This window comes from Lipotes vexillifer, unplaced genomic scaffold (genome assembly GCF_000442215.2).
Source record: "Lipotes vexillifer unplaced genomic scaffold, Lipotes_vexillifer_v1.1 scaffold1639, whole genome shotgun sequence".
In the NCBI taxonomy this organism is placed as follows: domain Eukaryota; kingdom Metazoa; phylum Chordata; class Mammalia; order Artiodactyla; family Lipotidae; genus Lipotes; species Lipotes vexillifer.
Window position 1 is genome coordinate 521,404 of NW_006782296.1, and position 27,905 is coordinate 549,308.

At 59.2% G+C, this 27,905-nt stretch overlaps 2 protein-coding genes across 3 annotated transcripts in view; one reads left to right on the plus strand and one right to left on the minus strand.

Annotated features, from left to right (window-relative positions):
- Positions 1-1,135: 1,135 nt before the first annotated feature.
- On the plus strand, positions 1,136-5,643 carry G6PC3 (glucose-6-phosphatase catalytic subunit 3). The gene is made up of 6 exons (XM_007455094.1): positions 1,136-1,606; positions 3,491-3,597; positions 4,005-4,095; positions 4,293-4,411; positions 4,596-4,737; positions 4,972-5,643. The coding sequence occupies exons 1-6, from the start codon at positions 1,389-1,391 to the stop codon at positions 5,333-5,335; spliced, it is 1,041 nt and encodes a 346-aa protein (XP_007455156.1). The 5' UTR covers positions 1,136-1,388; the 3' UTR covers positions 5,336-5,643.
- A 2,159-nt stretch (positions 5,644-7,802) lies between these two features.
- Positions 7,803-27,905, minus strand: part of HDAC5 (histone deacetylase 5) — a 29,230-nt gene continuing 9,127 nt past the window's right edge. For both annotated transcript variants that reach the window (XM_007455096.1, XM_007455095.1), the window contains exons 3-27: positions 18,913-19,186; positions 18,686-18,855; positions 18,461-18,575; positions 18,048-18,178; positions 17,771-17,917; positions 17,568-17,680; positions 17,144-17,275; positions 16,700-16,922; positions 15,451-15,662; positions 14,988-15,176; positions 14,773-14,868; positions 13,862-14,027; positions 12,892-13,025; positions 12,408-12,528; positions 11,917-11,966; positions 11,667-11,774; positions 11,239-11,294; positions 11,014-11,101; positions 9,982-10,101; positions 9,632-9,729; positions 9,205-9,323; positions 8,593-8,726; positions 8,243-8,327; positions 7,934-8,099; positions 7,803-7,842 (exon numbers count right to left, since the gene is read on the minus strand). In XM_007455096.1, the coding sequence (XP_007455158.1) occupies positions 7,803-7,842; positions 7,934-8,099; positions 8,243-8,327; positions 8,593-8,726; positions 9,205-9,323; positions 9,632-9,729; positions 9,982-10,101; positions 11,014-11,101; positions 11,239-11,294; positions 11,667-11,774; positions 11,917-11,966; positions 12,408-12,528; positions 12,892-13,025; positions 13,862-14,027; positions 14,773-14,868; positions 14,988-15,176; positions 15,451-15,662; positions 16,700-16,922; positions 17,144-17,275; positions 17,568-17,680; positions 17,771-17,917; positions 18,048-18,178; positions 18,461-18,575; positions 18,686-18,855; positions 18,913-19,186 (3,287 nt within the window). The remainder of the gene's footprint in view (positions 7,843-7,933; positions 8,100-8,242; positions 8,328-8,592; positions 8,727-9,204; positions 9,324-9,631; positions 9,730-9,981; positions 10,102-11,013; positions 11,102-11,238; positions 11,295-11,666; positions 11,775-11,916; positions 11,967-12,407; positions 12,529-12,891; positions 13,026-13,861; positions 14,028-14,772; positions 14,869-14,987; positions 15,177-15,450; positions 15,663-16,699; positions 16,923-17,143; positions 17,276-17,567; positions 17,681-17,770; positions 17,918-18,047; positions 18,179-18,460; positions 18,576-18,685; positions 18,856-18,912; positions 19,187-27,905) is intronic.

A 27,905-nucleotide genomic window follows, 5' to 3' on the forward strand; every position in this document is an offset into this window, starting at 1 on the left:
AGCAGTGAAAGAGTGGCCATGTTCTAAGCAGAGTTAACTGCAGACGTCAGGACCCCTAAAAGGAGAGAGCTTGGTGATTTCAGGGAGCATAAAGTAGCTCAGAAATACCATGAAACAGAATGTGGGACTGGGCTGGTAAAGGCTGTCTTGGCTAGAGGCCAAACAAACTTTCAAAGACTAAGAAAATTTAGGCTTTTTCCTTGGGGCAATTGAAAAACATTTAGCAAGGGAGCAAAATGAGATTTGTATCCAGCTTCCTTTCCCCACACCTTTTTAATTAGTGAAATTAGTCTCTTTCCAAGAAGAACCCAAATTTACATTCTCATTTTCACCCCTCAAAAACTCTCCAATAACAAAGTTGCTTGAGGTAGGAAGGAACCACTTCACCAGTCTCCTCCCACCTCACCTCTGCCTCCAGGCAAGACCTCACCTAGAATTGCTGAGATTTCTGTTTTCTGTGTGTTCTTCCAAGGGATTATTCCAATTTTTGTCGTGGGTGTGTGCCTCTCCTCTTCCTTTACCAACCCAGCTACTCTCTCATGGTTTATCTGCCCAGCGGGGTTCTGGAAGGCAAGATGGCAAAGATGACGAAAGGAGAGGGGCAAGGCGAGCACAGAACTGGGAGGAAGGGTGATTTAGACCGTGCTATGCGTAACAACTCTCAAGCCGTTAGGGATGACCCCTCAAAATCAAGAGGCTGATCTGTCAGCCTCCAAATCAACAGCAGAGGAATTCAAGCAGGAGAGTCTTGGGCTGGGGGAGGAAGGCGTGTACCGATTAGCCAGCTGTGTGTGCAAACGTAGGGGCCCGCTTCAGCACCGACCAGGGATGCCTGTCTCCCCGGAGCAGGCGTTGTCCCCAGCCTTCTCTCCAAGAGATCTCGAAATATTTTTGGAGGGTAGCTGTACTGGAGGAGAAAGGTCTGGTCTGGAAGGAATCCTGGCCCGGGACATTACATATCCATCTTCACAGAAGTAAAGGAGGGAACCTGGACGCACCGCCGACCCTCAGGTTAGTCTCTCCCATGACCCGGAACAGCAGCTGGAGCCGCCTCTACGCCCTCTGCCCACGTGCCGGCAATAGCAGCCACGTGGGGCTCTGCGGAAACGCCTTCGAAAAGATTTGTCCCCTGCGCTGCCCAGTAGAGAGGGAGGCCAGGGAAGAGCGCAGGAGGAGGAAACGGTACCGGCAGGAGGCCTGGCTCGCGCGAGCCTGAGGCTGCAGGGGGCGGGGCAGGGAGGCGGGGCTTTCCCGGCCACGGCCAGGGGGCGGGGCCTCGGATCTGAAGGGTGGGCTTTGGAGGGCCGTGAGGAGCTGCTTCCTGGTCGCCTGGACTCCTCGGCTTCCGCCTTAGCTCAAACCCTGGCCGGCCCGGCCCCAGGGTCACCATGGAGTCAACGCTGGGTGCGGGCATCGCGATGGCCGAGGCGCTGCAGAACCAGCTGCCCTGGTTGGAGAACGTGTGGCTCTGGGTCACCTTTCTGGGCGACCCCAAGAGCCTCTTTCTGTTCTACTTCCCCGTGGCCTACTACGCCTCTCGCCGGGTGGGCATCGCGGTGCTCTGGATCAGCCTCATCACCGAGTGGCTCAACCTCGTCTTCAAGTGGTGAGACAGCGAAGCCCTCCGGCGTCCTGGTCCCCCACCCGCAAAGGCCCTGAGCCCTGTGCAGTCCTTGATCTCTCTCGTCAGCTGCCTCAAAGGCCTGGCTTCCCCCCCACACCCCCGACAGTGAACCCATGGCCTTAAGACCTCCCACCCCTACCCCGTGGCCACTGACTTTTCCCCTATGAGCATCTTTGTGCATCTTGGACCTCAGAGTCCCCATCCTAATCATTAAACTAGTGTTTAACGGGCCTGATCAGAGAAATCACCTAAGGGGGCGTATTTAAAATGCAAATACCCCATTCCACCTCAGACAGACTGATTTTGAAACTCCAGGGGAGGGGCTAGGAATCTGTATTTTAACAGGCATCTGTGGTGGCTTAAGTAGCAGAAAGTCCTGCTTCTCAACTCACTCTTTGATTCATTTATTCATTCGTTTATTTGACATAGTTTTTAAGAAGAATGCTTTGTGCCAGGCTTCACACTAGCGGCTAAGGACAGAAAAGGCTTGCCGATTAAGGTGTGGTCCCCCAGACCATGGCCAGCAGCATAAGGAGCATTTGAAAACTTGCTAGAAATGCAGAATCTCAGGCCCCACGCCAGAGCTACTGAATCAGAATCTGCATTTTAGTAAGGACCCCAGGCAATTTGTGTGCACAGTAAATTTCAAAAAGCACTGGGCTAAAGCATTGCCATCCAGGGAACACTTTCTCTTCTCCCTTTTCCCCTTCATTCACTAGTAGGCTCTGCACACAGACTTAGAAGCCAGGAACCCCAGGCAAGTGGGTGGGGCCCTTGGGGTGTATCTCTTTGTGCCACCTGTTCTCTCTTGGGTGCAGAAGGGAGCTATACTTCCCGCTGGGCATGCAGCTGCACCTTCCCTCACCGCTGTCTCTGTTGCCAGATTGCCAGCCTGGGGGAGGGAAGGGAGGTTCACAGGAGACACTTGAATGGATGGGCTGGAATGACTTGCTGAAAAACAAAATACCTTCCCTTCCACTCTTCTCAGCCAGGGCTTCATCCCTGCTGTAAACGGAAAGCAATTGTCTGATCATTTCCTTCCTACTGAATTGCTCTTTGCTTTGTGCTCTCCTTCCTCAGAGTCTGTATAAGCCTTCCTCTCTAGTCCTGTTCCCCTAAGACCACCCCGTTGGGTAGACAATCTTAATGCCCCCCACATGGCAGAGCCCCTATTCATTTCCTAAGTGTGTGTTGAGCATCTGGTGCGTGATCCAGGCTCACTTTTTGGCGGAGAGAGGCAAGTCCCTTCTGCACCTCCCTCCCCAGCACTTGGCTTCCTGCCAGCATCTCTTCTGCTCTCCCACCTTTTCTCTTTCTGGCCACAGCAGCCTCTGCAGTGTGTTTCCCAGGGTCCAGTGAAGCACCTGGCTAAGCCAGTGGATTTTGAACTTTTTTGTCTTCCTTATTCTCTCTCAGCCTCCTTGTCCATTCCCCACTCCCATTTTCAAAGACGAGAGGCTTACCTAAGTAACTCAGGCTGGAATTTGGGAAATGGAGAGAGGGGAAGCAGGAGGGTCAGTGAGGGTCTGGGGAGGGAGGGTGAGGGGCAGGTCCTGGGTTCTGTATAGATGGCAAGAGCAGAGCTGGCCCTGCAGCGGGAGGGCTAAGAATGGGACTTCTGAGCATCTCAGAGCACACACATGCACACACCACAATCTCTTGCCTCCTTATCACTTTAAAAAAAAATAGCATGCTTTCTCCTGTTCCAAGGTAAAAAACCCTGGCAAGGCAATGGCATAGAATTGGACACCCTTTCTGACTTCAGCCTGTAAGCCCTCCAGAGTACTCCAGGCGACCTTCTGCCTCACCCCCGGCTCCCCTGGCTGTGTGTGCGTGTAATGGCATCTTGCATCTGTTCTCTTCTAGGTTTCTGTTTGGAGACAGGCCCTTTTGGTGGGTCCATGAGTCTGGGTACTACAGCCAGGCTCCAGCCCAGGTTCACCAGTTCCCCTCTTCTTGTGAAACTGGTCCAGGTGAGAAGCCCCAAACTTCCCTCTCCCAATGTGGTTAGGGTTCAGTGAGTGTTTGGTGGTACTTTTCAGCTGGGGCAACCTAATCAGAGGCCCAGCCTCTCAGTTACTGGGCCAGAGAACAAAGAAACCCAGGGAAGACCATGTTGGATTATAGGAGAAGAGCACCCGTGCCAGTGTTCCAGCTGTGTCCACCTTGTATAAAGCCAAGAGCCGAGGTCAAGGCAGAAGCCTGAGAGCAGTGGCCTCAGGCGGGGACGAAGAAGGCTTCAGGGCAGAGGGAGCTAAGGGTCAGTGCCGGAGGAAGGCTCTCCCCTCGGCCACGGGGAGGCAGCTGTGTTGAGCAATCACCAGGGGCACCTAGGTTCCACCAGCATCCTCTCACCACAAGCTTCTGAATCCCCTGGCAGGCAGCCCTTCCGGACACTGTATGATCACAGGAGCAGCCCTTTGGCCCATAATGACGGCCATCTCTTCCCAAGTGGCCACTCGGACCCACAGGTACACCTTGGCATTGCCCACCAACAGGGGCAGAGGTGATGGTACCCTGGACCCAAAAGACCCAGCAGCAGGGCAGCCTGGGAGCTGGAGTTCTGCAGACCCCGGGGCATCTGGTCAAACTGTGAGGTGCCTGGGTGCTGAGGGAAGCCCAGCTGTGCGTGGACACCTCCTGAACCATTTGCCTCTCTTCTTTTTAGCCGCTGGGTGAGGGTGATACCTAGCTTGGCTTATTGCACCTTCCTGCTGGCGGTCGGCTTGTCCCGGGTCTTCCTCTTAGCACATTTCCCTCACCAGGTGTTGGCTGGCCTAATAACTGGTGAGCAACTGGGGCAACAGGGTGGACCCAGAGGGTGCCGTTGGCAGTGGGAGGACCAGTGTACGATCTTCCCATTGTACAGCCAACCCCAAGGCCCCCCTTCTCCTGCCAAGCTACCCTGCGGCCCGGGGTGGGGGGTCATATCCCAAAACTCCTTGAAGCTGCTGTCACCCCACTTCCCTAGGTGCTGTCCTGGGCTGGCTGATGACCCCCCGGGTGCCCACGGAGCGGGAGCTAAGCTTCTACGGGTTGACCTCACTGGCCCTCTTGCTGGGTGCCAGCCTCATCTATTGGACCCTCTTTACACTGGGCCTGGATCTTTCTTGGTAAGTCCTGCTTTGAAGCTTGGGTAAGTTGGGGTCTGTCCTGCCTCACCTGTACCTGGCCTGGTGGGTCTCTGGTTGGTTGTAGCTAAAACGGGACACATTAGCTGTTCATAAACATTGAGTCTCCTCGGGTCACGGCAGAACATGGCGGTAGGCCCCAAAGGGGTGGAGAGCCACCAGCCCTCTAGGACCCAGGGGAACCTCTCTCCTGGCAAAGACTCTCGCTCCCCACAGGTCCATCAACCTAGCCTCTAAGTGGTGTGAACGGCCTGAGTGGGTGCACTTGGACAGCCGGCCCTTTGCCTCTCTGAGCCGCGACTCAGGGGCCGCCCTGGGTCTGGGCATCGCCCTTCACTCCCCCTGCTATGCCCAGGTGCGGCGGGCATACCTGGGACACGGCCAGAAGCTAGCCTGCCTTGCGTTGGCCATGGGGCTGCTGGGCCCCCTGGACTGGCTGGGCTACCCCCCTCAGATCAGCCTTTTCTACATCTTCAATTTCCTCAAGCACACCCTCTGGCCATGCCTGGTCCTGGCCCTCGTGCCCTGGCTGGTGCACACATTCAGTGCCCAGGAAGCACCACCCATCCGCTCCTCCTGACCCTAGGTGCCTCCTGCTGTCACTTTCCCTCTCACAAAGCCCACACGCTCCGTGACCTCCACACTCCGGGGAGGCAGCCCCGTCCCCTTCCAGCCCCCAGCAGGCCCTGCTCGTGGTGAATTTTCTAATTCTCCCACCACCTGGTCTCAGCCCCAAAGGAGGGCCTTCTCTCTCCCAGGAAGGCTGGTCCTACTCCTGCCTTCCCTCCCAAGTCCCCAAAGGGCAAAGGCAACAGCGAGACAAGTGGGTTCCTGTAACACTGTGAGGGGCTCAGAGCAGCCCCAATAAAGCCCTTCCACACCTCTGGACTCCTCTCTTGACTCTGTGCACATCTCCACTGGACTTGCCTGTGTGGCCGCAGGTGGAACCCTTGCCAGGCCACCTGTTCTGCACCCGCTTCAACCCTGTGCCCCCAGAGACTGAGAGTCAGAAGGAACAGGGAGACCTTCAGCCCCGGGCCCCCTCCCCACCATCACCACGTAGGCCACAGAGGTTCCAGGAGATGCTGTGGCTACGTTCAGTGAAACCTTGTTCTTAACCCACAGGACAGAGATCCCACTCCCTCCCACCCCAGCCTCTTGTTTCCTAAATTGGCTAGTCCAGGGGCTGGAGAAAAGAAGAGTAGTTTTTTTTTGGCCAGGAGGGGGAATGAGACCCTCAACTCCATTTGAGAGCCCAGAGAACAGAGACATTGGCCCCAGAAGGCACTGCCAGAAACAAGTTTATTTACACAAGGACTCACAGTGTAACAGGTTACAAAATACTTAACTGAAATCCATGTCCAAGGAGACAAAGCAAGGAGTGGGTTTACATGAGAACCAGACCGGCCGTGGGGAGAGGGAGGGTAAGCGGCCTGGAGTTGGGGCTCAGCATGGGGCGGCCTGGTACCCTGGGCCCAGCCCCATCCCCATCCCCCAGGAGGATCTAGAACACACTTAACAACGCACAAGACACAAGCGCACAATGAACCAATGGTGGTGGGACTCCTGCCCCTCCCCTGGCTCCCTCAACCCTGCTCAGGCCCCCATTAGGATAATAAATATGTAAACAGATTGGTGGAGCCCTGGGGACGGGAGGAAAGAAAGTATATGCGGTGTTGGTGCTGGGGATAAGGAGCGAGGAGGACTCAGCCCCCTAGGAGCTGCTTCCCATCTTTGGTTTCCCACAGGCTGGAGAGCATTCGCTAGAAGCCTTGTGGGCTCCTAGCCCTGGAAACAAGCAGGCCAGCAGGGCTTCTGGGTAAGAGAAAGGGCAGTGCCCAGCCCCATCCTGGTCTCAGTTACCTTAGGCTGGTGGCCCACAAAGGAAGCCCAGGAGGAAGGCAAGGCACAGCTGAGGGCAGACTCCTGGGTTCTGGCCCTGCCCCTTCTAGAACTCCCACTCACCACCCCCAGGCTTCAAAGCCAAAGGCCCCAGGAGAGAGGTGGGCCACTGGCCCTTCTGCTTGCAGCATGCTGGATGGCTGGGGAAATCTGGTCCTGAACAGCAGGGGGGCTCTCACCAGCCTGGAGCCCCCCTGCAGGGACCACCTTGTCCCCGCTCCCCAGACTGTGCCAGCAGAGGGGCAGGGAGGCCGACAGAGTAAGATGGAAAGCAGGCCTGGTTCTGCGCCTCCTCTTGGCCCCTCAGAACCCAGGAGTGCAGCTCCAAACCTCCCCACACGCTTTCACCCTCTCCAGCCCCTGAGAAGGGGAAATAGGCCTTGAGGAGGGTAAGGCAAGACAGCCCTGCCCACAGACCTCAGGCCCACATCCGAGAGCACAAAGCTTCCCTTCGGTGCTGAGGCCAGGAGAGAGGAGGAGGAGAGAGGGGTCTGTGTGGAGATGGTGAGGACACTGGGGGGAAAGAGAGAATCGCAGGGCGGGGGCCCACCTCCCCTCCACTCTACATCTTAAGACTGTAGAGGGACCCTCCAGATCCTCCCCTGGGGCTGGAGAGGGGAAAGAGTGAGAATCGCAGGGCGGGAGCCCACCTCCCCTCCGCTCTACATCTTAAGACTGTAGAGGGACCCTCCAGATCCTCCCCTGGGGCTGGAGAGGGGAGGGGGGTGAAATTAAGGCATTTCCCCCTAAGTCAGCTGAAGCCAAGGCACCAAACTTACTGTTCCCTCCTCACTCAGGGGTACCCCAGAACCGGAAGGTGCTATCTGGGCCCCAGGCCCACGTTGAGCTGGCCCAAGCTCCAAGGGGGACAAAGACAGAATGCAGGAAGTGGGTGTGGGATAGAACGTGAGGGAAGGGCTGGAAAGGGTACCCCTGGCCCTACAGAGGGCGCAAACTTCTAGAGCTGAGACATGGGCCACGGGGGGCAGGGGAAAGGGGGGGCCTGAGGCAGCTTAGCAGAGCAGGAGGGGCAAGGCTGAGAGACCCACACGGCACACGTTGTTGAATGTGTGACTTTTTGTCTTTTAATAGAAAAAATAAACAAAATCACAATGATGAAGCCCAGAGGGGTGGGGGCCAGGGCGTCACAGGGCAGGTTCCTGCTCCATGGGCTCCTCTGCCGGCCTGTGGGCACAAGCACAGGGAAGGGCACTGAAGCAATGTGGGATGGGGGGGAGCAGTCTGGGCAAGGGCAGGGAGGTGGGGGGCACCTCACCTGGGGCTGTGCTCCCGGCCTGCAGCAGCCTGGGCCTGCTCGGCCCCCACCGACAGCAAGGCCATGGCGCTCACAGTCTCAGCCTCCTCTGTCTCACCGGCCTGGGCCTCCCGCAGGGAACGGCCTAGACCAGCAGCGAACCTCTGCACACAGCTCCAGTGTTTGCCTGTGGATGAGGGATGGGCCGGGGGTCAGGGAGAGCCAGAAACCCCCAAACGTACGGACACCCCCAGCCCTAGCCCTGGCGTCACACAAGCTCCGCCCCCTTGGCAAGCTGGGCCCCGAGTCCCTCTGCCTGTGCCCACGCACTCTGGATCTCGATGACTTTCTCTAGCGTGGCCACTGCGTTGACGTTGGGCTTTTGTTGCAAGACTGCCTCGTCCAAGGGCTGCAGCTGGCAGGGGAAAGAAGAGAAGGCTTAGAGTGGCTGCCCCTCTAACCATCCCGCCGTTCAGCCCCATGACAGGGGCAAGCACAGCCTTTCTGGGGAAACGTCTATTTAGAAAGCCTTCCCTGGCCACCACCTGTCCTCAGGAATCAGGAAAACCTCCCCAAGGGCCCTCGGTGCTGCCTGACCCAGGAAAGGGACCCTCCCTCGCTGGCCCCTTCCCCCCTGGCCTACTGGCCCACCTCCCCCAGTCCCCCTGTGCACCCCTCACCTCCACGCTGAGCAGAGCGGAGACACAGGCCTCAGAGGCATCACAGATGGCGGTCAAGTCATGGCCTCCCTCGAGGGCCAGCACCACCCGGCCCCCTGCCAGCGTCATCAGCTGCCTGGTCAAGTGGCCGAAACCTTTAGGGACGCGGGGGAAGGGGGAAGAGGAAGCGGTTAGAGAAAAAACTCAATCCAGGAAAAAGCAAGAAAGGAGAGAGGAAGAAACAAGAGATGGGACAGAGAGCACGAAAGAAGAGGGTGGATTTAAACCCAAATAGACATCCATAACAAAATTCAGTGTCAGTGGACTAAATGCTCCATAAAAGACAAAACGTAAGAGGCTAAAAAGATCCAATTACACGTCTCCTAAGGAGCACCATGAAAAACCACCGCTGAAACATGAGGGATCAGCGAGCTCCATCCCTACAACTCCTGGAGGAGATGCTCCCCCCCCCCACCTGCTTGCCCCTCAAGGCCAGGGTTGGCAGAGGGAGAGTGGGAGGATGCTGCCAGGATGATTCCAAGTCTTAGACCTGCCTTCAACCCTCCTCCCAACCTCACACTCGACCCCATCTTCACTGCTCCATAGCCTCCCTCGATCCCCCCACAGGCTCACATCTGGCGGTGACAGAGTAGCCACCCAGCGGAGACAGGTGTCCCTCGACAGCATCAAACCCGGCGGAGACCAGGACCACGTCAGGTGAGAACTCGTGGGCAATGGGCATCACCACTGTCCTGCAAAGGGAGGGCCCAAGCTGACCCTGGCAGGTGGCTCGGCCAGGCCTTCGCCCCCCCCCCCCCCCCCCCCCCCCCCCCCCCCCCCCGCCCCCCCCCCCCCCCCCCCCGAATCTCCCCGCTTTGCCCTCCGCGCCCCTGTGGCTGTGCTGTCCTCCGCGGCTCCCAAGCTCCCCGCTCCCCCCCCCCCCGGCTCTGCCCCCCACAGAGCCGACCCCCTCCACCCATGTGGAACTGAGTGCCTTCTGCCCCTCCCACGGCAGGGCCCGGGGGTTCCCACCCCTCCCTCGGCTCTTCTCAGTCCCCACCTGAAGGCCGTTAGGTACTCCACGTCTCCGATGGGGGGATCCACACCTCCCGTCCATGCCACGTTCACATTGTACCCCACGCCCGGCCCTCCGCCAACCTAGGAGCACCGTGGGGGAGGGGTTACTCTCACTGCCTGGGGATCCCAGACGTTGCCCCGCCCTCAGCCCTGCCTCCAGCCCTCACTCCACTGACCTCTGTTCTGCATGGAGGGGCAGTTGGCTGGCGTGGTCCTCCCACTAGGAGCCCAGACTCCCCAGGTACCAGCACCACCACGGGCCTCCATGGCTCCCTGCCAGGTCCCATTCTGCTATCTCCCCGAGGGCCCCACATTTGAGCCCAGGAGCTGTACCTCTTCAGGAGCCCCAGAGCCCGGAAAGAAGTTCCCATTGTCATAGCGATGCAGGGAGACGTAGAGCACGGAGGGGTCGTTGTAGAATGCTTGCTGGGTGCCATTGCCGTGGTGAATGTCCTAGTGGGAAGGGGTGGGAGCATCGGGGTCTGACCCAAAGGGCAAAATTCTGCTTGGCCCACCCCGACCCTGCGGTGGACTCTGGGGGTGCAGCCCACCACTAGCTACAGGGCATCTGTGTTCTGTCCGCCACGGAATCACCCCACGCTTTTCTAACCAGGGTCTGCGGGCCGGGACATGGTACTGCACAGAGGAGACACAAAGCCAGGGGACGAATGTGGTGGATCTCCCTGCGAGCCCACTCTGCTCAGCAGTGTGGAGGGAAACAGTACGGCTAGTCAGGAATTGAAAGCAAACAGACGCATTCTGAAGGAGAGCCCAACGTCGTGAACTCTGAAGCGCAAGCTGGGCTTCGAAGAGATTAGATCCCTCCTTGCTGAGGCTTGCTCCTCACAGGGAGCGGTAGGGGCCTTTCCCTCTGCTGTGAGAGGCAGGGGCGGAGAAGCACGGCGTGGCAGCTGGAGCAGAAACGCCGGAGCCCACAGGCCTGATCTGAAACCCAGTACCCAACGTCCCAAGCTAGGTAACCTTGGCTGCGTAAGTCCCCCAACAGCCCAGTGTCGCTGTTTATCAACATGGACATCCTACTACTTAGGAAGCAAGGCGGCCACTAAGCAGCACCACGTGTCTGGCACACAGTCAGCCCCCAGTTAAGAGGGACTCTAGCAACGGCAGGAGCTGTCTCTACCACTCAAGGCAGAAAATCTCCTCGGCTGCTCAAGGCTGCGGGCTGGGGGCCAAGGTGGACCAGGGGCTAAAAGCATTTCGAGTCTCCACTAGTGAGGAGGGGGGCCCCATGGGACTGTGAAGGCTGGGCTAACAGCCCCAGCACGGGCACCTGAGGACGAGGGCGTGGGGCTGGGGTGGAGGCTTCCTGAAGGCTGACCCTGGTCCCAGCAGCCCACTGCCTACCCAGTCCACGATGAGAACCTTGCCCACATTCAGCTTCTGCTGCAGGAGTTTGGTCGTGATGGCTACAGAGTTGAAGAAGCAGAATCCCCTGCGGGGGTGAGCGGAGAAGGGGGCAGCTCGTCAGCCTTAGTGGGTGTTTGCTCACAGATACTCGCGCATCAGCTCTGCTGGGAGGGAGGTGGTGTGAGGGCACTGGGTCTGGGGCAGGGCTGCGGTGGCACTCACATGGCTGTGGATTCCTCCGCGTGGTGTCCTGGGGGCCGGATGATGGCAAAACCATTCTGGAGAGGTATAGACGGAGGGACAGAAACAAGAGGCAGACAGGTGGGCAAGGTGGCCATGAAGTGGGTGGACACAGAAGGAGAGAAGCATAAGCCAGGACGAGAACATACGTCATGAGCATCAATCCCACAACCTTTAGGAACGCTAGCCAGAGGGCCACGTGAGACCCATGACACCACAGACCTTAGTGCCTCTTGGTCAGTCCCTCTTTACCCCTCACCCCCCCAGCTGGCCTGGAGCTGGCACCTCCTCCCCGCGCCTGCACCTGAGAGTTGAGATTACAGAGGATGGTGCCTTACTGACAGGAAAGCCACGGCTGCCCCCATCCCCTGCTCCTGAGGCAACAGGACCAAGGCCCCACACACACTCACCTTGAGCTCCCCCGTCGCCACCTTGAAAGCCAGCTCCACCAGGCAGCCCACCGCCATGCGCACGGCACTGGAGGAGTGCATCTCATTCCACACGGTGTCACTGTCCACCTGCGGGGGCAGGAGAGCAGGCTTCAGCGTGCCCCCTGCAGGGGGAGGGCGAGAATGGGGGTGCAGCTGTGGTGGGCAGGAAGGGAGGGGCTGGAGCTGGGGGCACCACCCACCCATCCCCACTGGCAGGTGCCCTACTCACCCCGATGCCCCCACAAGGCAGCATGGCGTACATCTTCTGGCTGATGGGGCCTGCAGGGAAGAGGAACAGGGCTGCTCTGGAAGTTGCCTCAACTGCCAAAGCCGCAGGCTGGGGTGTGCAGAGGGCAGTAAACTCAATCACAGAAAAAGAAGGCCAGGCCCCAGCACACGCCAGGCCTCTGCAGCCCATGCCAGCTGGGAGATGTCTGTCCCCCGTCCTGGGGGGGGCATCCTACCTCTGGGGCAAATGGCAGGGAGAAAAAGGGGCCTGACAGGTTAGGGAGAAGGGCAAAGCCCATCACCAGGCCTGACCTGTCACCTTCCATCCTCCTGCACACATCCCACCAGCATGTTGTAGTCTGTGTGAATGGCGCCCTCTGGAGGCGTGCAATGTAGCAACTGCGCCCACGGGAACCCACCTGCCTACCCCAGTCCCCCCGGGGCAGAAGACCTGGCCTGGCCCACGCCCCCCCCATCGGCCGGCCAGCTCACCGAGCAGCTTCTTGCTGTCCAGCTTCTGTCGGTTGAGGGGGCTGGTCCCATAGAGCAGGGTGTGGTATTCGGAGTGCACCGTCTGGATCTCGTCCAGCGTGGCTTTGCGACCCCGGATCCGCTGCCAGGGGAGAGCAGGAAGAGGGGCCGGTGAGAGGGATGGCACCGCAGACCCAGCTCCCCCAAGGCCCAGCCCCTCTCTCTGCCCCACAGCCTGGGGCACATGGAGCCACTTTCTAGCCTCAGGAGATCAAAGGTTGTTGAGAAAGTACGCCCCGGTCCCCCAGGGTCCCCATTCAGCTGGGGACCATGGGGGAACCAGGCTACAAGGGATGGAACTGGGAGGTGCCTGGGGGGCCTGGCCCTGAAGTCAGGGGTTGAAGAGAGAATGAGGAAGAGACCCAGACAGAGGCTTCCCCGATAGGGGAAACACAAAGGCTTTCGCTGGGTTTGAGGTGGAAGCTGGAAGGAGGGGCTGCCTTACCTCACACTTGCTGAGCAGGCCTGTCTCCTGCAGCCGAGACCAGATGCTCTGGATCCGGCCAGCGTGCTCGGGGTGCACGTGTGTGTTGCCGCACATGCACTGGTGCTTCAGCATGAACGTGTCATAGACCACACCTGGGCCAGAGACACACCTGTCAGCCAGCACCGCTCTGGGCCATGTGACAGCCTGGCCCCCGCCATCCTCAGCAGAGCTCACTGAGCTTTTCCCCAGCCCACCCTGGTCCCAGCACCTCCTCACAGGCACCCCAGCCGCCCTCCCACACACCTGCCCCTCTTTTCATGAAATTCCTTTCCCCCATCACCACGTGTCAAAAGCCTCCCTGCTCCTCAAGCCTCCAGCAGGCTGCCCTTGACACCCCCATCGGTTTTGACCTCATGGCACATCCTCCTTTCCCCCTCCTGTCACAGCCCGGGTGTGCTGCCCCTCTACCCCGCAACACACCCCGCTGGTGAGTCGGGACCGTCCTCAAGCATCTGTGCCCCCTCAGAGCCCAGCACAGGGCAGTTTCACATGGAAGAGCCTTCCGGAATGGACTGAGGCCTCACATTCAACCTCACAGGGCAGAGAGGGAGCTAGAACATCAGGACCAAACTGAGACAGCGGGCTCCCTCCACCTAGGCCTCCAGGGCTTGTGTGGCGAGGGCGCAAAACTGGTGGTCCCTCAGCAGTGGCGGGGTGGGCCCCTGAAAGAAGACGCTGCCCCAGTGGGTAGGGACACTCACCGCCCTCCCACTGAGGCAGAGGCTGCCACCACTACCACAGGTGGCTGTGGTGCAGAGGGAGGGGGCCAAGGCCTGTTTTCCCTCCCTTTGGGATGCTCTGAGGGGCCCTGGCCATCTCTCCAGGGCAGGGGCTGTATCTTATCTCTTCACGATGCCCAAGGCTGGATGCCATGCACAGGCCCCCTGGCAGACAATGTGAGGACAGCTCGTGCGGGCGCGGGGCTCACCTGTGGTGAAGAGGTGCTTGGTGGGCTGGTCCGGGGGGCTCTTCATGCCCCCAGGGGCGGCAGGTGAGGACTGGGTGCGGCCCAGGGCCTGATGAGGCACAGTGGCCAGGCTGAGGGGCGCCTGGTACACCTGCAGAGGCTGCAGCTGCTGGGCATCTGCAAACACCTGGGAAGGAGAGCGGGAGGCAGCCTGGATGACGCTTAGTCCGTAATGGAAGCGAGGACAGGTGGCCTCCCAGCGGGTGGGGGCCTGAATCCAGCCCTTCTCTCCTGTATCGCCTCCTCCCCCCACCCCCCTCCCTCCAGGGACAGGAGACACTCCAGCCTTAGCCATCTTCATCTCCATCTCCGAGGAGATGGGGCGAGATGGGGGGTGGGGGGGGGCATGATGAGTCATGCTACCGGAGTAGCATTGAGGTAAGAGGCTGGGAGGGACGGGGGTGTGAGAGGGGGTGGGATGAGTCAGGCCCGGAGGGCTCAGCTGTGTCCGCAATGAATGGAGTGCGTGCTAGGCACCAGGGCAGACTGTAGTAACAGCGGGGGCGTGTGTGTACACACGCACGCAGAGACCGACGCACAACCGGCCCTACGCAGGCAGAAACGCAGATATACACAGACCGCGTGCACACGTGCACGCGCGCGCGCACACACACACACACAGAAGCAGACAGGCGGGGGCAGTCACAGACGCAGGGAGGGGCTGGCAGACGGGGCACAGACAGCTCTGAGACTGACACAAGCAGCTCCCTCCCTTCCACAGCCCCTTGTCTCTTCCCTGCTCCCCTTTCACTCTTAAAAAGTTGTTCCTGCACAGCCTGGAAACTGCAGACTGGGGAGAGGGAAGGGCAAAGATGGAAAGATAGCGGGGAGGACGCAGGGGTGGTGATCAAGGGCTGGGGCGGAGGGGGCACCTTTTTGTAACCAGCACTGGACTCCTCCAAGTCGGGCCCCTCCTCAGCACCACTCTCGCCCTCCTCATCCTTGACCTGGATGCAGTCCTCCTCCTCCTCCTCCTCCTCCTCCTCCTCCTTCTTTTCCTTGGAGGGGGCACCTTTTTGTAACCAGCACTGGACTCCTCCAAGTCGGGCCCCTCCTCAGCACCACTCTCGCCCTCCTCATCCTTGACCTGGATGCAGTCCTCCTCCTCCTCCTCCTCCAGGTCTTCCTGTGTGCTCTCACTCTCCGTGGAGCCTTCTCGGGGTATGGCCAGGGCCCCCTCCCCCAGGAAGGCCTCCTGCTGCTCTGTCAGCTCCTCCTCTGTCTCCTCGGGGTGGGTGGTGGGCTGCCGTGGCAGCTCCCCAGTCTTGGTGAGGATCTAGGAGCAGAGCAAGGAGGCACGTCAGCTGGGAGGGGGCGCAGCTGTGCAGCCTGTGGCCCAGGAGGTTCTATCCTTCCCTCCTCTCTTTCCCCGGCAGACAGCGGCCCAGCCCATACAGACCTTTGATGTGAATTAGAAAAAGGCAAGGCGGCTCCTCTGATGCAGCCTGGGGAGTGGCCTGGGTGTCAGCCCGCTGCCAGCCCCCTGCCAGCCCGGCACCCTCTGTGTCCTGACCCCAGCGCGGCCCCACATGTTTGCTTCTCCCGCTCACCTTGCCCAGCTGCAGCTGCTGCTGCTTCTGCTTCTCTAGGAACTGCTGGTGCTGCTGCTGCATGACCAGCTGCTGCAGGGCCTGGGGGCTCTGGGGCAGCGGCGAGGACTGAGTGCGGCTCAGGGGCCGGTGCCGAGGGAGCTTGCCCACCGTCCGCATGCTGGTGGCCACGCGCTCACCCGTCACCAGCGGGGACTGCCCGTGGAGTGGCACTGCGGAGGTGGTGGGGGGAGGGAAGTAACCATCACTGTCAGGGCACCAGGCCCCCACTCCCACCCCGAGACTCTCCCCCTTCTGGAACAGCGCCGCCTCCATACTCAGGAGAAACCCGCGAGGGGCCTGGAGCACCCTGCCCCCAAACCTCAGCCCCATTCTTCCTCCTCCCCACAACAGTCTCGCAGCTCAGAGCCACCACCTCCGGCAAAACGTCCTGGATTCACTTACGAGCACGTAGTCTCGGGCCCTCCATGTGCATGAACAATGACTAGTTCTCCCCAAATGCAAGACCTCCCTGATCATGGACGTGGATCCCACCCAGCTGGGAAGCCTGGAGGCCAGGGTCACGTGTCTTTTAAGCAGAACCTCTTCTGATGCCACCAGCTACTTATGGGCTGACTGTCCAAGGCCGCGCTGTCCAATTCCATAGCTACCAGACACACGTGACCACTGAGCACTTGAAACATGGCCTGTCTCAACTGAGATGTGCTCTTAGTGTGAAATACGCACCAGATTTCAAAGACGGTATGAAACAAAGTGAAATATTTCATTGCTAACTCTTTACATTCATTTTATGTTCAAATGATAGTATCCTAGATATGCTGAGTTAAGTATATGTTATTAAAACTAATTTCACCTGTTCCTTTTTACATTTTTTAACGTGGCCACTAGGACACTTTAAAGTACACATATGGCTTGCATTATATTTCTACTGGACAGCACTGCTCTGGAATGTGAGCTCCATTACGACGGCAAAGCTCGGGAACAGTGCCTGGCCGGCTGTAGGTACTCAATAACGTCTGTAGAATATGGAAGAAATCAATGAGGCCGTGGAGGGGAGCTGTGACAGGGCTGGTGAGTATCCCCGGCTACTTCTCCCTGGCAGTTGGTCCCTCCTTGAGCCCTCAGAATGGGGGGGGGGGCCCCTGACACCCCCCCCTGGGACCCCTGGCAGTTGGTCCCTCCTTGAGCCCTCAGAATGGGGGGGGGGGCCCCTGACATCCCCTCCTTGGACAGCTGCCCGCCCACTCACCAGCAATGAGGGTGCTCTGCTGCCGGGCCTGCTCCAGCAGCAGCACATGCTGCAGCAGGGAGGCATGCCCGTGGGGGCTGGTGTCGCCCTCCAGTGCCACGCCCAGCAGGCAGCCGGGGATAGAGGATGTGCTCATGAACTTGCCCGTCAGTGCACCACCCTGCCGCAGGGACTGGAGGGCCTGCCTCTCGGCCTCCTGCTGCGTCGAAAGCTTCGGGGAGGCCTGGGGAGAGGAGATGGAGATGAGGGAGGGGTTTCTACTGCTCCCAGTCCTGCCGACTTTGGACCAGCATCCCTCACCTACCCTCTGCCCCACCCCCAGCTCTGGGGGAGGGCCATCTGATCTCCATCAGGACCCTGGGAGGACAACAGCCCCAGCCAGGGGCATCCAGGACCGAAGACCTCAACACCAGAGGGAGGACAGGGTATGTGCCCCGTACTTACGGTGAGGTGCGAGTTGGTGACGGTGACCGTGGCCTGCAGCCCTAGGGAGATGTTGGGCAGAGAGGGAGACGTGTAGAGGCTGAACTGGTTGGGGGAGCTGTCCAGAGGGAGGGCCCGGTGCTGGGGGAGCATCTGGGGAGCAGTTGGGAGAGATAAGCATGAGAGCAGGCAAAGGGGGGCCACCTGGGGCCAAGGCTGAGGGCTCTGAATGGCGCCCCGCTTCCTGCACCAAGCCCCACCTTGGGGGGACTGAGAGATAAGAGCCATTCAGAGGCCCGTGGGACAGATCCCACTTCGGGGCAATAGGTCCCTCTAGCCTGTCCACGCAGGCAGAGGGGTCCCTGCTGGGCACGCTCAGCCAGACAGACCGGACGGGACAGAAAGCAGCTCTGGCCCACCCGCCCAGCCCTTGGCAGGCCTGTACCTCGGTGGGGATGTTGGGGACTGAGCCAGTAAAGCCATTCTCGGCGATGGTGCTGTGGGAGCTGTTAGGAGAGCTGGGGCCGGAGCCTGGCGCGCTGTTACACACGGCTGCCGCTGCGGGAGAAGTGACTGTCACCTGGGCCTGCTCGGAGCCACCCCCCACCCCCCCGGCCCTCAGAACAGGGACAGGAGAGGAGCCCTTACCTCCAGGCCCGGCACCTGTGATCTCAACAGCTCTCTTCTTAAAGGTGCTAATGACAGTCCCGTCCTTGCGGCGCAGGAGGGGGCTGCTTCTCCGCTCGGCCACCTTCTGCTTTAGCCTCGAACGTACTTTTAAGTTGGGTTCGGAGGCTGGGGAGAAGGCAGCCGGGGCTCACACACACGCACACAAACGGGCACACCTGCGGCCTAGCCTGGCCCCTCCACATTCCCACCTCTGCCCGCCCCCCATATCCTGGGAGGCCAGGTTGTACTCACTCACCTGTTTTGCGGAGGGGGAAGTCATCGCGGCTGTCGTAGGGCCCAAGCAAAGGCAGTTTGTAGGAGGGAGGCGTCCCAGGGGGGCCGCTCTGGGGAGGGGAACTCTGGTCCAAAGAAGCATGGTGGGCTCCCCTGCAGGGCGGAGGGAGGGGATGGAAACAGATGTAGGTTATCAGCCAGGCAGCTGGACCGGCCACCAAGCAATCTACATTTATGAAACATCCGCTGCGTACGGAGATAGGAAATGGATCCTGGGGAGGGCAGCGAGGAGACAAACGGGGGTGGGAGTCTCGTCTCCTAGGAGAGATTACAGGGCCCCTATGTGGCTTCAGGCCGGGAGCCCCTTGCCATCCTGCAGCCAAGCAGCCCCTGAGCAGGACACCTGTGCAACCCATGCCTGCCAAGGGCCATTACCAGCATTTGGGATGCTGTGGGAGGGAATGGTTGAGGCCGCCTGGTGTGGGCTCCTTTGACTTCGACAGGAGGAATTCCTGGAGCCTCAGCTTCACCTCAGTGCTGGCGATGGCACCTGCGGGACAGGGCACAGCTGACCCGGGAGCTTGGGGCCAGGCCCCCGCAGCTGGGAGGCGTGGGGCGGGGCAGGAGTCCCAGCTGGCCCTGGGCGGCCCCAGGCCTTACTCTCTTTGCTCTTCTCCTTGTTTCGCAGGATGAGCAGCTGCTGCTCCAGCCGCTGCTTCTCCAGCTCCTCCTGCCGTTGCTGCTCCCGCTGCCGCTGCTGCTCCAGCTCCTGCTGCCTCTTGGCTGCCAGCATCTCCTGCTGCTGCTGCAGGGGCGCAGGGGGAGCGAGGCTGGGTGGGCCGGGTCCGGGCGGGGCTCAGAGGTCTGGGTGGCCCCCACCCCCGCGCCCTCCCTCGCTCACCTTGAGGTGCTTCTGCAGCTGGACCTCGTGCTGCCGGGTCAGGTGGTCGTGCTGTTTCTGGAACTCGGCGAACAGGAGCTGCTTCTGCAGCTGCTGCTGCTGCTTGAGCGCCAGGAGCTCCTGCTGTAGCTGCTGCTCCCGCAGCGCGGGGTCCACGGGGCCTGCCAGCGCACCCCGCAGCTCCACGGGGCTGGGGCTGCCTCCTCCCCCGCCCCCCATGGAGCTGGGCATGGCTCCTGGCAGCACCGGCTTCACCTCCACTGCGGAGAGAAGAGACAGGAAGGGGTCAGTGGGCCATCCCAGACCCCACCGGGCCCTGGCTGCCAGGCCTGGGGCCCAGAAAGCTACCAGGCAGGACTACTAGACCCAAAGAGAATGGGGGAGGGGGGAGTCAAATCCCTCTGCTCTGTGGATACAACCTTCTGCCTTAATTAAATGAGATTGAAGCCATGAACTTCACTAAGAAAACGTGCAGGGCTTCCCTGGTGGCGCAGTGGTTAAGAATCCACCTGCCGATGCAGGGCACACGGGTTCGAGCCCTGGTCCGGGAAAATCCCACATGCCGCAGAGCAACTAAGCCCGTGCGCCACAACTACTGAAGCCCGCGTGCCTAGAGCCTGTGCTCCGCAACAAGAGAAGCCACCGCAGTGAGAAGCCCCCGCACCGCAATGAAGAGTAGCCCCTGCTCACTGCAACTAGAGAAAGCTCGCGTGTGGCAACGAAGACCCAACACAGCCAAAATTAAATAAATAAATTTATTAAAAAAAGAAAAAAGAAAGAAAACACGCATAAGCAAAGCAGGGTACCTGGAAGATCACGAGTGTTCAACAAAGAATATCGTCATTGATAGTTAAGGCCACTGGGCATTTTATGTGAATTACTTTAGTGATAAGGAAACTGAGGTTTAGAGAAGTGTAAGTAACATGACCAAAGACATACAGCCAGGTGATCAATGAACCAAAATGTGATTCCAAATCCTATACTTTTAACCACCGTCCTTCCTGTGCCTCCTCCCCCACCTCTCAACACCACACAATCCCTGCCAAGAGGCCTATATACTACAGGAGAAACCGAGGCACAGACGTTAGTTCTAGAACTAATGTGGCTAGCAGCCAGGGACCTCACTAAGCCCAGGAGAGGCCTGTGGAGACCCTCTGGGCATCCCTATCCGTTCCCCTTTTCTCTGCCCCACACTCAGCTAGGGCAGATGGGGCGGGCAGGAGAGGCTATGGGAATACGGGGTGGGGTGGGAGCAGGAGGCCGCAGGAAAAGGGGGGGTGCAGGGCTGCACCAAGCCAGGGACAGGAGGGGGCTGGGAGTCAGACTCGCTTCCTTTGCTGGATTATCTCCTTTCAACAGTTTTATTGTAATTACCCTGAAAATGCCGCTATATATAGAGTGAGCCAAACAGCAGCTGTGCCTGGGGGGAGGGGGGAAAGAGAGAGAATGGGCGGGCAGGCGCAGGGAGGAGGTGGGAGGAGGAGACAGGAAAGGAAAGGGAATCAGACAGGAAGAAGGGTAATGGCAGGGGGGGCTGGCTGGAGCCAAGGCAGAGATCTCAGAACTCCAGTCCCAGGGAGAACCCGCGGGGAAAGGGGAAAGGGGTGGAGGGACCTGCTGGGTCCCAAGACCTTGCGCCCAGGCCCCCATGTGGACCATGGACCAAGGGGCCCCAGGAAGTGGCAAAAGATTCCAATGGGCTTATGGGAAGGATGGGTCTCGACCTCTTGATCCCTGTATACTGTCCTCTGGTCACTGAATGTCACTCTCCACCACTGCCCTACGGTTGCCAGGGCAACTGGGCAAACACCACGCCAGCGGGGAGCCCCAAGCCCAGCCCACACCCCACAAAGCCTCCTGACGCCTGCAGGAAAGGGAAGGCAGGCTACCCACTGCCTGGAAAGGAGGAAGTGAGAGAGGCAGGGCCAGACCGTCTTGTTTCTTTTCCACTTCTTTCTCCAAAGACAGCCCTCACTTTCCCCACTCCAGCCCAGGGAGGCCACAGGGAGCTGGGCAGACTTTCCCGTGGCAAGGAGGCCCACTCCAGTCCAGGCCTGCAGAAGGAAAGACCCCACCATCCTGATGGCTGCCGGTGTCCCCTGCCCTCGCGAGCAGGCCTCTGCCCAGGCCCCCACTGCCATCTCTTATCAGGAGTGGAGAGGGAGCCGCGAGGGGGGCTAAGGGCTGAGCTAAGAAAGGCTCCCACACCCACTGCAGTCTGTGAGCCCGGATCTCTCCAGGGAGCCTGCACTGAATGAGTGTCTCCCCAAGGCAGGGACAAGGCCTGCTGAAGGCCAAGGCCATGCTACCCTCACGGCTGAACATGGCTCCTGGGACCCACTGGAGATGGGAGAGGGAAGGTAGCCCGAGCATAGTATCTTTCATGCTCCCCATGAGCCCTTCTTCCCCCAGCACTGCCGGGCACATTCCTCTGTGGTTTGCCCACCAGCCACACTGACGACTCTGCGGCCACAAGGCCAGAGCCACATCTGCAGGAGTGGCCAGATGTGACCAGGAGGGTGGGGTTACACACACACACACACACACTCACTCACTCACTTTCCCTCCTAACCCATGTCCTGCCCCAGCACCAGGAGGAAAGGCCCTGGGAAACTACAGAGGCCCTTTCTGGAGGTGGCCAGCCCTGTCCAGGGTGCAAAAGTAGGGTGGCAGCAAGGAACCAGCAGCCAGCCTCAGGTGTCCCCAGCCAGGGAAACACTCAGCAAGGTCCCAGGCTGGCCGGAGTGTTATCTGTTCCTAGGCAAGGCTGGCTTGGCCCATGGCACTCTGATCACTCAGCCAAGAGGTGGACAGGCTTCAACCTGCTGCTCCCGGCAGTGCCGGGGCTGTGGGAGCCGGATGCCAGCCCGCCCGCCCGCCCAGGGAAGGGCAGGGGTCCAAGTGCTCCTGGCTCCCAGCAGATAACCCTGCTTGGGCTGGAACTGCCGCCAGCAGTGCTGGCTTCCCTTGCAGGAGCCCTGCAGAGAGGGCACGGGCTCAGGCGAGGGGACTCTCCCACGAGGGCTCCTGCACAGCTGCTGCCACCGCTCCACCGCGGCAGAGATGCTAGGTCCTCTGCTGCAGTCGCAGCCTCAGTCCCGTTGGTATGCAGGTGGCGGGGCGGCCAGCGGGCTCTGCCACACAGCCTTGTTCCCACACAAGCAGGAAGCACGAGCGACTGGGAATATTAATCTGCAGGCCCTGTGGGGCCTGGACAGGATGCAGCAGCCCGTGGGTCTGCAGGTAGTAGCCCGGCTCCATCCAAGATGGAAGGGGCTGCGGCTGGACAGCTGGAGTCAGGAAAAGGGTGGGGGGAGGCACAGAGCCCCCCAAATGCAGTTTTCTGGGCATGACACCTAGAGTGTGGCTGGCCTTGCTCCCCCTCGAGGATCTGTGCCCTCTGCAAGCTTAGCATGAGCAGAGCAGGTGGCAGTGGCTGCCTTGAGAACCAAGCACCTGGAAGGGGAAATGGGAGTGTGGAAATAGGAGAAGGCTCTCGACCTCCTCCTGGTGGACTGAGAAAGGTGGCAGGACCTCTGGAAAGGGAAGAAAGTAGATGGAGGAACACTGGTCCCTAAGAGGACAGGCTAGGGACTCTGGCCAGCAAAGGCCTGGGAAGGGGTCACATGGGAGGGCACGGCCTCCTACCCCAGGCCTCCTCCTGACAGAGCTGCAGAAGTGGAGAGGAAGCCGGTAACTGACCCAGGGACCTCCTGCAGAGGCAGACAGAAGGGTTCAGGTCTGCCCGCTCCATACTCCTCCCCTTCCGGGGACTCTGACCCTGCCTCCTGGGAGCTGTGGCCTTAGGAACTGGCAGCAAGAGCACCCTGTCCTCCAGCCTCCGGAAGGACTAACCAACACTGCCTCCCCGGAGAAGCCCCGGCCCAGGCAGCTGGGTGGGCAGCCAGCAGAAGGGCCCCACACACACCGGGCTCTGGCTTAGAGCAGACCGCTCTGCCCAGCTCATGGGTACAACTGAGCGGCGCCAGTGATACTTTAGTGACACTTCCTTCCCATCTAGCTGGGCTTCCGATCTCTCCACGAGCCCCATTGCCCCATCAGCCCAGCGGGGGCTCCCACAGCAGATTCTCTGGGCAGTACAGCCAGGGATACCCTGACTCCTCGGGGAGGGGGCGGGGCGGGGGGGGGAGGATGATGCAGGTGCTGACACGGTAACCTCTGTGATGACTGCCAGCACAGGCTTAGACTAAAAAGAGAGTGTCCAGGCAAAGGGACACTGCCCCCAAGCAGACAAGGGGTTCTAGGACACCAAGAGCAGGTTTTTAGCAGCACCTTTGGGAAAAGGGTTCAAAATAAAAACCAAGGTCAAGCCTTCCTCCTGCTCTGAACACACCACAGGCCATGCCCCAGCTCCCAGCCTTCTCTTGTAGGAGTCACCAACTCCAGTATCCCTGTGACCCAAACCCTAGCAGCAAGGAAATGGTACCTTGAGTTCCCCCTGGAAAAGCACCACGGTGTGCAGACTGACCTGGCAGACCTAAGCAGCTTAACAATTGGCTCTAAAAAGACCCTGCTCCCAGAAGCCACCAGCCACAGAAGGCTGGGCGGAGGAGGGGAGCCAGGGTACACAGAGTTTGAGGGAAGGGTGTATTAAGCGGTTTGGAATGTCTACACAGGATGAAAATGAGGCCTCTGCAGATAAGCCCTGGACCTGAAGAGCTACCGCCAACAAAAAGAGCGAAGAGCGAGAAAGGGGAGAGATCATCTGTTTCAGCTGCCTCGTGTCACAGACAAGGAAACCAAGCCTCCCTCTCAGGCTGCTGTGCAGGAGATCTTAAGTAGCAGGGACTCAAACCCAGGTGTCCTGGCTCCCAGCTCAGGCAGGCTCCATCTGAACACGAACCTATGCAGTGCTAACTCCAATGCGGGGCATCCCAGGTGCTCAGCAAGAGCCAGCCCTAGAGAACTGGCCCCTCTGGAGAGCAACAGGCTGGCAGCCCACCCTAGAGGGCAGTGCCTTCCACCAGCACCCAGGCCCTCAGGAGCTCCCTCAGCAGTCTGGGGTGTCAGCAGCTTCCTTAAATGTCAAATGACCTCGTTCTGTCCCTCTGGAGAATGGGAAAAGGCTCTTGTCCCCTTGCTGGCCTTGAGGGATTTTGGAAGGAGGCAGGGAACAGCATTTCACACTCCTCCCCATGACGCCGATGACCCCTCCCCACCAAGGACGGTTTCCCATGATCTATTTCTGTGCTCTTACGTGACTAGGGAGGCCAATTTAGGCTCGACAGGTTCTACCACAATGCAGACAGTATTTCCACATGTGCGAGCTGGGGATGACGCTCACCTAGCAGTTTTTCCAACTCCCCATGCAGTGCAAGCCAACACACATCACGTAATGGTTAAGAGCGAGGGCTCTGGAATAAGAGAACATCAGGGTTCCAGTCAGCCTCTGCCACTTCCTAGGGCAAGACACCAAGCCCCTCCTTGTGCTGCGTGCGGGCATCTGTGAAATGGGAGGAAGAATAGCACCCACCTCCCAGAGCTGCTAGGGCTCTGGAGAGATAACACGTGCAGTGGGGCTTGGCGCAGAGCCTGGGAAAATCTCAGGAGATACTAGTAGTGGCCATTAATGGCTGACATTTTTGTGTGTCCTGGACCCCTCTGGCGGTCTAGTGAAGCCTAAGCGCTCTTAGCGCTCTCATTTCAGACCGTCCCAAGGTCACTCTGTGGTCCTGTCCCAATCAAAGCCCTTCCAGTGGGCCCCACACAAGCTGGAGCAGCCGGCAGCTGGATCCCAGCGCAGGAGGAGGCATCCCTGGGAAGAGCCTCCTCCCGATGGCAGCGCTTCCTAGCCTGTCTCTCCGGCCTCCCCTGCCTTGTTAGCTCCAAGAAGGGCCACCCTGTCCCCTCTGAGGCTCAGCCCACAGCAGTGGGATCCCTCAGTCCCTTAAAAGCATTACTTAACACAGGTGAACACAAGCTTTGGTCCCTGCTCTTGGGCCCCAGTACCCGGCAGTCAGAAAGCCTTTCCAGGTACCTAACTTTGCTGTGCCTGCTGCAGGCAACTCCCCTCTCCCCAGTACCATTCTACATCCACCTGGGGCCAGGACTCGGGTGACCCGAAGCCCCTATTAGGCAGAAGCAACATGAAACTGATGTCAAAGACTTAGAATGTCACTGAAGGAAGTGCCAGCCGGATCAGCCACTCAACTCCCCCAGTTGACAGAGGAGGAAAGTAAAGCCAGAGATGGAAGAAATTCATCTAAAGTCACCTGGAAAGGAGGCAGAGGAGCCGGGGCTTAACCCTGGGTCTTCTGGTTCTCTCTTGCCTCCCACCAAATCCCAGGAGAAATCTTGAAGGCTATTCCTGAACTTAATGACAGCAGGGAGCCAAACTCCGTATGAAGGATCCAGGGATCTAGATGGGAGACGTGGTTGGCCCCAGAACCCCAGAGCCGGGAGTGCAGGGGAAAAGGGGGCCAAGTGAACGGAACCGCCAGAAACCTTGAGGTAGACGCTGCCTCTCAAGGACCTTAAGCTTAAGGGATGCAGAGCCCTGGTGGAAGGCACAAAGCATCTCTCACCGGCAAAACAGTTAGTCACCGGTCTTTGAGCAGCTCTCTGGAGGAGTAGACTCACTTCTCCCAGCCCAGCCATTTCCAGGAAACACTTGGGCACCAAGCTAGAAGCAATGAAAAGGCACACTAACCATTCAAAGTCTGCACATGTTGCTGGGACTGCTCGCTCCACAACTGGGGTGGACAGCAGGGGCTCCAGGGCAGGAGCTCTGCCTGCACTACTCCCCGAACACAGCCCAGCCCGGAGCGTCCAGCAGAGCGCCCTGTCCCCCTGGCCACTTGTCATAATCCCCTGCCCTGCTTGGATTTAGACACCTGCTCCCCAGTGTCTTAAGACATCCTCCGCCTCCAGACTGCCAGGCTGCTGGGAGCTGGATTTGAATCTGACTGAGGCAACAGCCTCCCTCCCTCTGCAGCTGGCCGTATCTCAAGAGTCCCAAAGCCCATGGAGGCCTTCTAGGGAAACTGGTGACATCCATGGGCAGGTTGCTAGGCCCCATGACCCCTGTCCATAGGACCCCTGCCCATACTCCAAGCACGGTCTGAGCCCACTCACATCAAAATCATCTGAGATGTGTTAAAAATGCTGGTTCCTGGGCTGCCCTACGGAATCCGAACCTTGGGGTGGGGGGGTAAGGCTTGGGAATCCGCATTTTAATAGCTCCCCTTGGTAATTCTGTGGCAACTGAAAGTTTGAGAACTACTTTCTCACAGTGTCCCCCGCTGGCGGCATTTCTGCTGCCAACCTGACAGCTGTTACAGCTGTGTGCGTGGACACGGTTAATCTGATTTCCTGTCTGGCAGCTGTGCAGCAGGGAAGGGACAGCTGAGGGTCTCAAAAACAAGAAGAGGGGATGGGGTAGGGGGGGATGGGGGCAGGGGAGGCTGTCTGAATGGGACAGGGTGTTCAACTTTGTTCCTGAGCCCGCTTCTCCCCCCTTGGGCCGAAATCCCTACAGGGAGGGAAAGCGCTGATCCAGCGGCCCCCAGTATTTGTAGAAAACAGTCTCCTCCCAGAAACCCCAGGAGCCCCCCCAAGACCAGAATGGTCTCTCTTGTCGAGGGGCACAAACTTTGGAAGCAACAAAGGCAGACCCGCCACATAAGGTTGTGCAGGCTGTGTACTGCACAAGGGCACCCAACTGAAGGGGCAAGTTGGGGGCTGAAGTCTAGCCCATGCTCCCAGTGCTAAGCCATGCACTCTGGCTTGAGGATACAGCCACCTGGAAGAAGGGCCGCCTTTAAAACATTTGTACGGGGAAGCTCTTGTATGGGTTAGACGCCGCCCTACACAAAGCCCCGAGTCTGAAGCCCAGCCGTCATTTACTCTGTGACCTTGCGCAAGTTCCTTAACTTCTCAGATCCTTCTCAATTGTAAAACATAGCTATTAATACCTTTCCAAGGGAGATAAGGTAAGGAAAGCACCCTAATACCCATCATTTAGTAGATTATAATATTAATTCCCCTCCCACCCCAGTCTCGCACTTCCGACCTACCCACACCCCTATGCCTACACACCCGCCTACCTAGCCAAGCTTGGAATGGTATGAAGAACGTGAATAAGAATATCCAGGGGAAACCCCAATACCAAAACCAAACCCCATGGCACTTCCCAACATCCATAGCATCCCTTCCTGGCATAAGTGGGATGCACACCGTCCCTCACTGGCGGAAGAAGGCTCCTCCTCCATATGCCTGCTTGTAACATCCTACACGTTGCCCAAGCAGCAGCACGCTGCCCAGTTCAGGCCGGAGGGAAATCCAAGGCCCAACAGAAGGGAGGCAGGGGATCCCCCAGCACTGCATCCTTGGGAAACCCTCACCAGAGTTCAAGCTCCTGGGCTCCCCGAGCCGGGACCGAGCTTGTATCAGAGGGGTGTCCACTGTGTGCTGGGCTGTTGCGGGAGGAGCCAGGCAGAGACCCCATCTATCAAGGAAGACCTGACAGCACTAGCAGAAGCTGTGTTTTGTCCCCGTCCTCAAGCAGGAACAGAGGAGAGCACCCCACATCCTTCGTGGGCTCGCCTGCCAAGACTGCTCACCCACCAGGGCAACTTACCATATCTGTCTATTCACCTAGAGGGCCAAGCCCCAGAATAGAGCCCAGGAATCCTGCTGTGAACCCTGGATGCCAGTCCCCTCAAGCAACATTCATTCATCCACGTGCCAGGCACTGTGCTAAGTGCGCACAAGACAGTCCCGAGAGCCAAGGATGCCCCTAAAATAGGGCTCCAAAGACTTACTGCTGGAGTGGACAGAGAGTTCACGGCAGACACCCACCGTGGAAAGCCCCTTTTCCTCAAGCCCTCGGGCTGGGGAGGCCTGGCAACACACACTGCCCAAGAAGCGTCCCTGGACACCTGCTTTTTTAGCCACAGGCTTTTGCATCCTGTCTGGAGACTGATCAAGAGATGGAGAGAGGAGGTGGCGGGGGAGGGT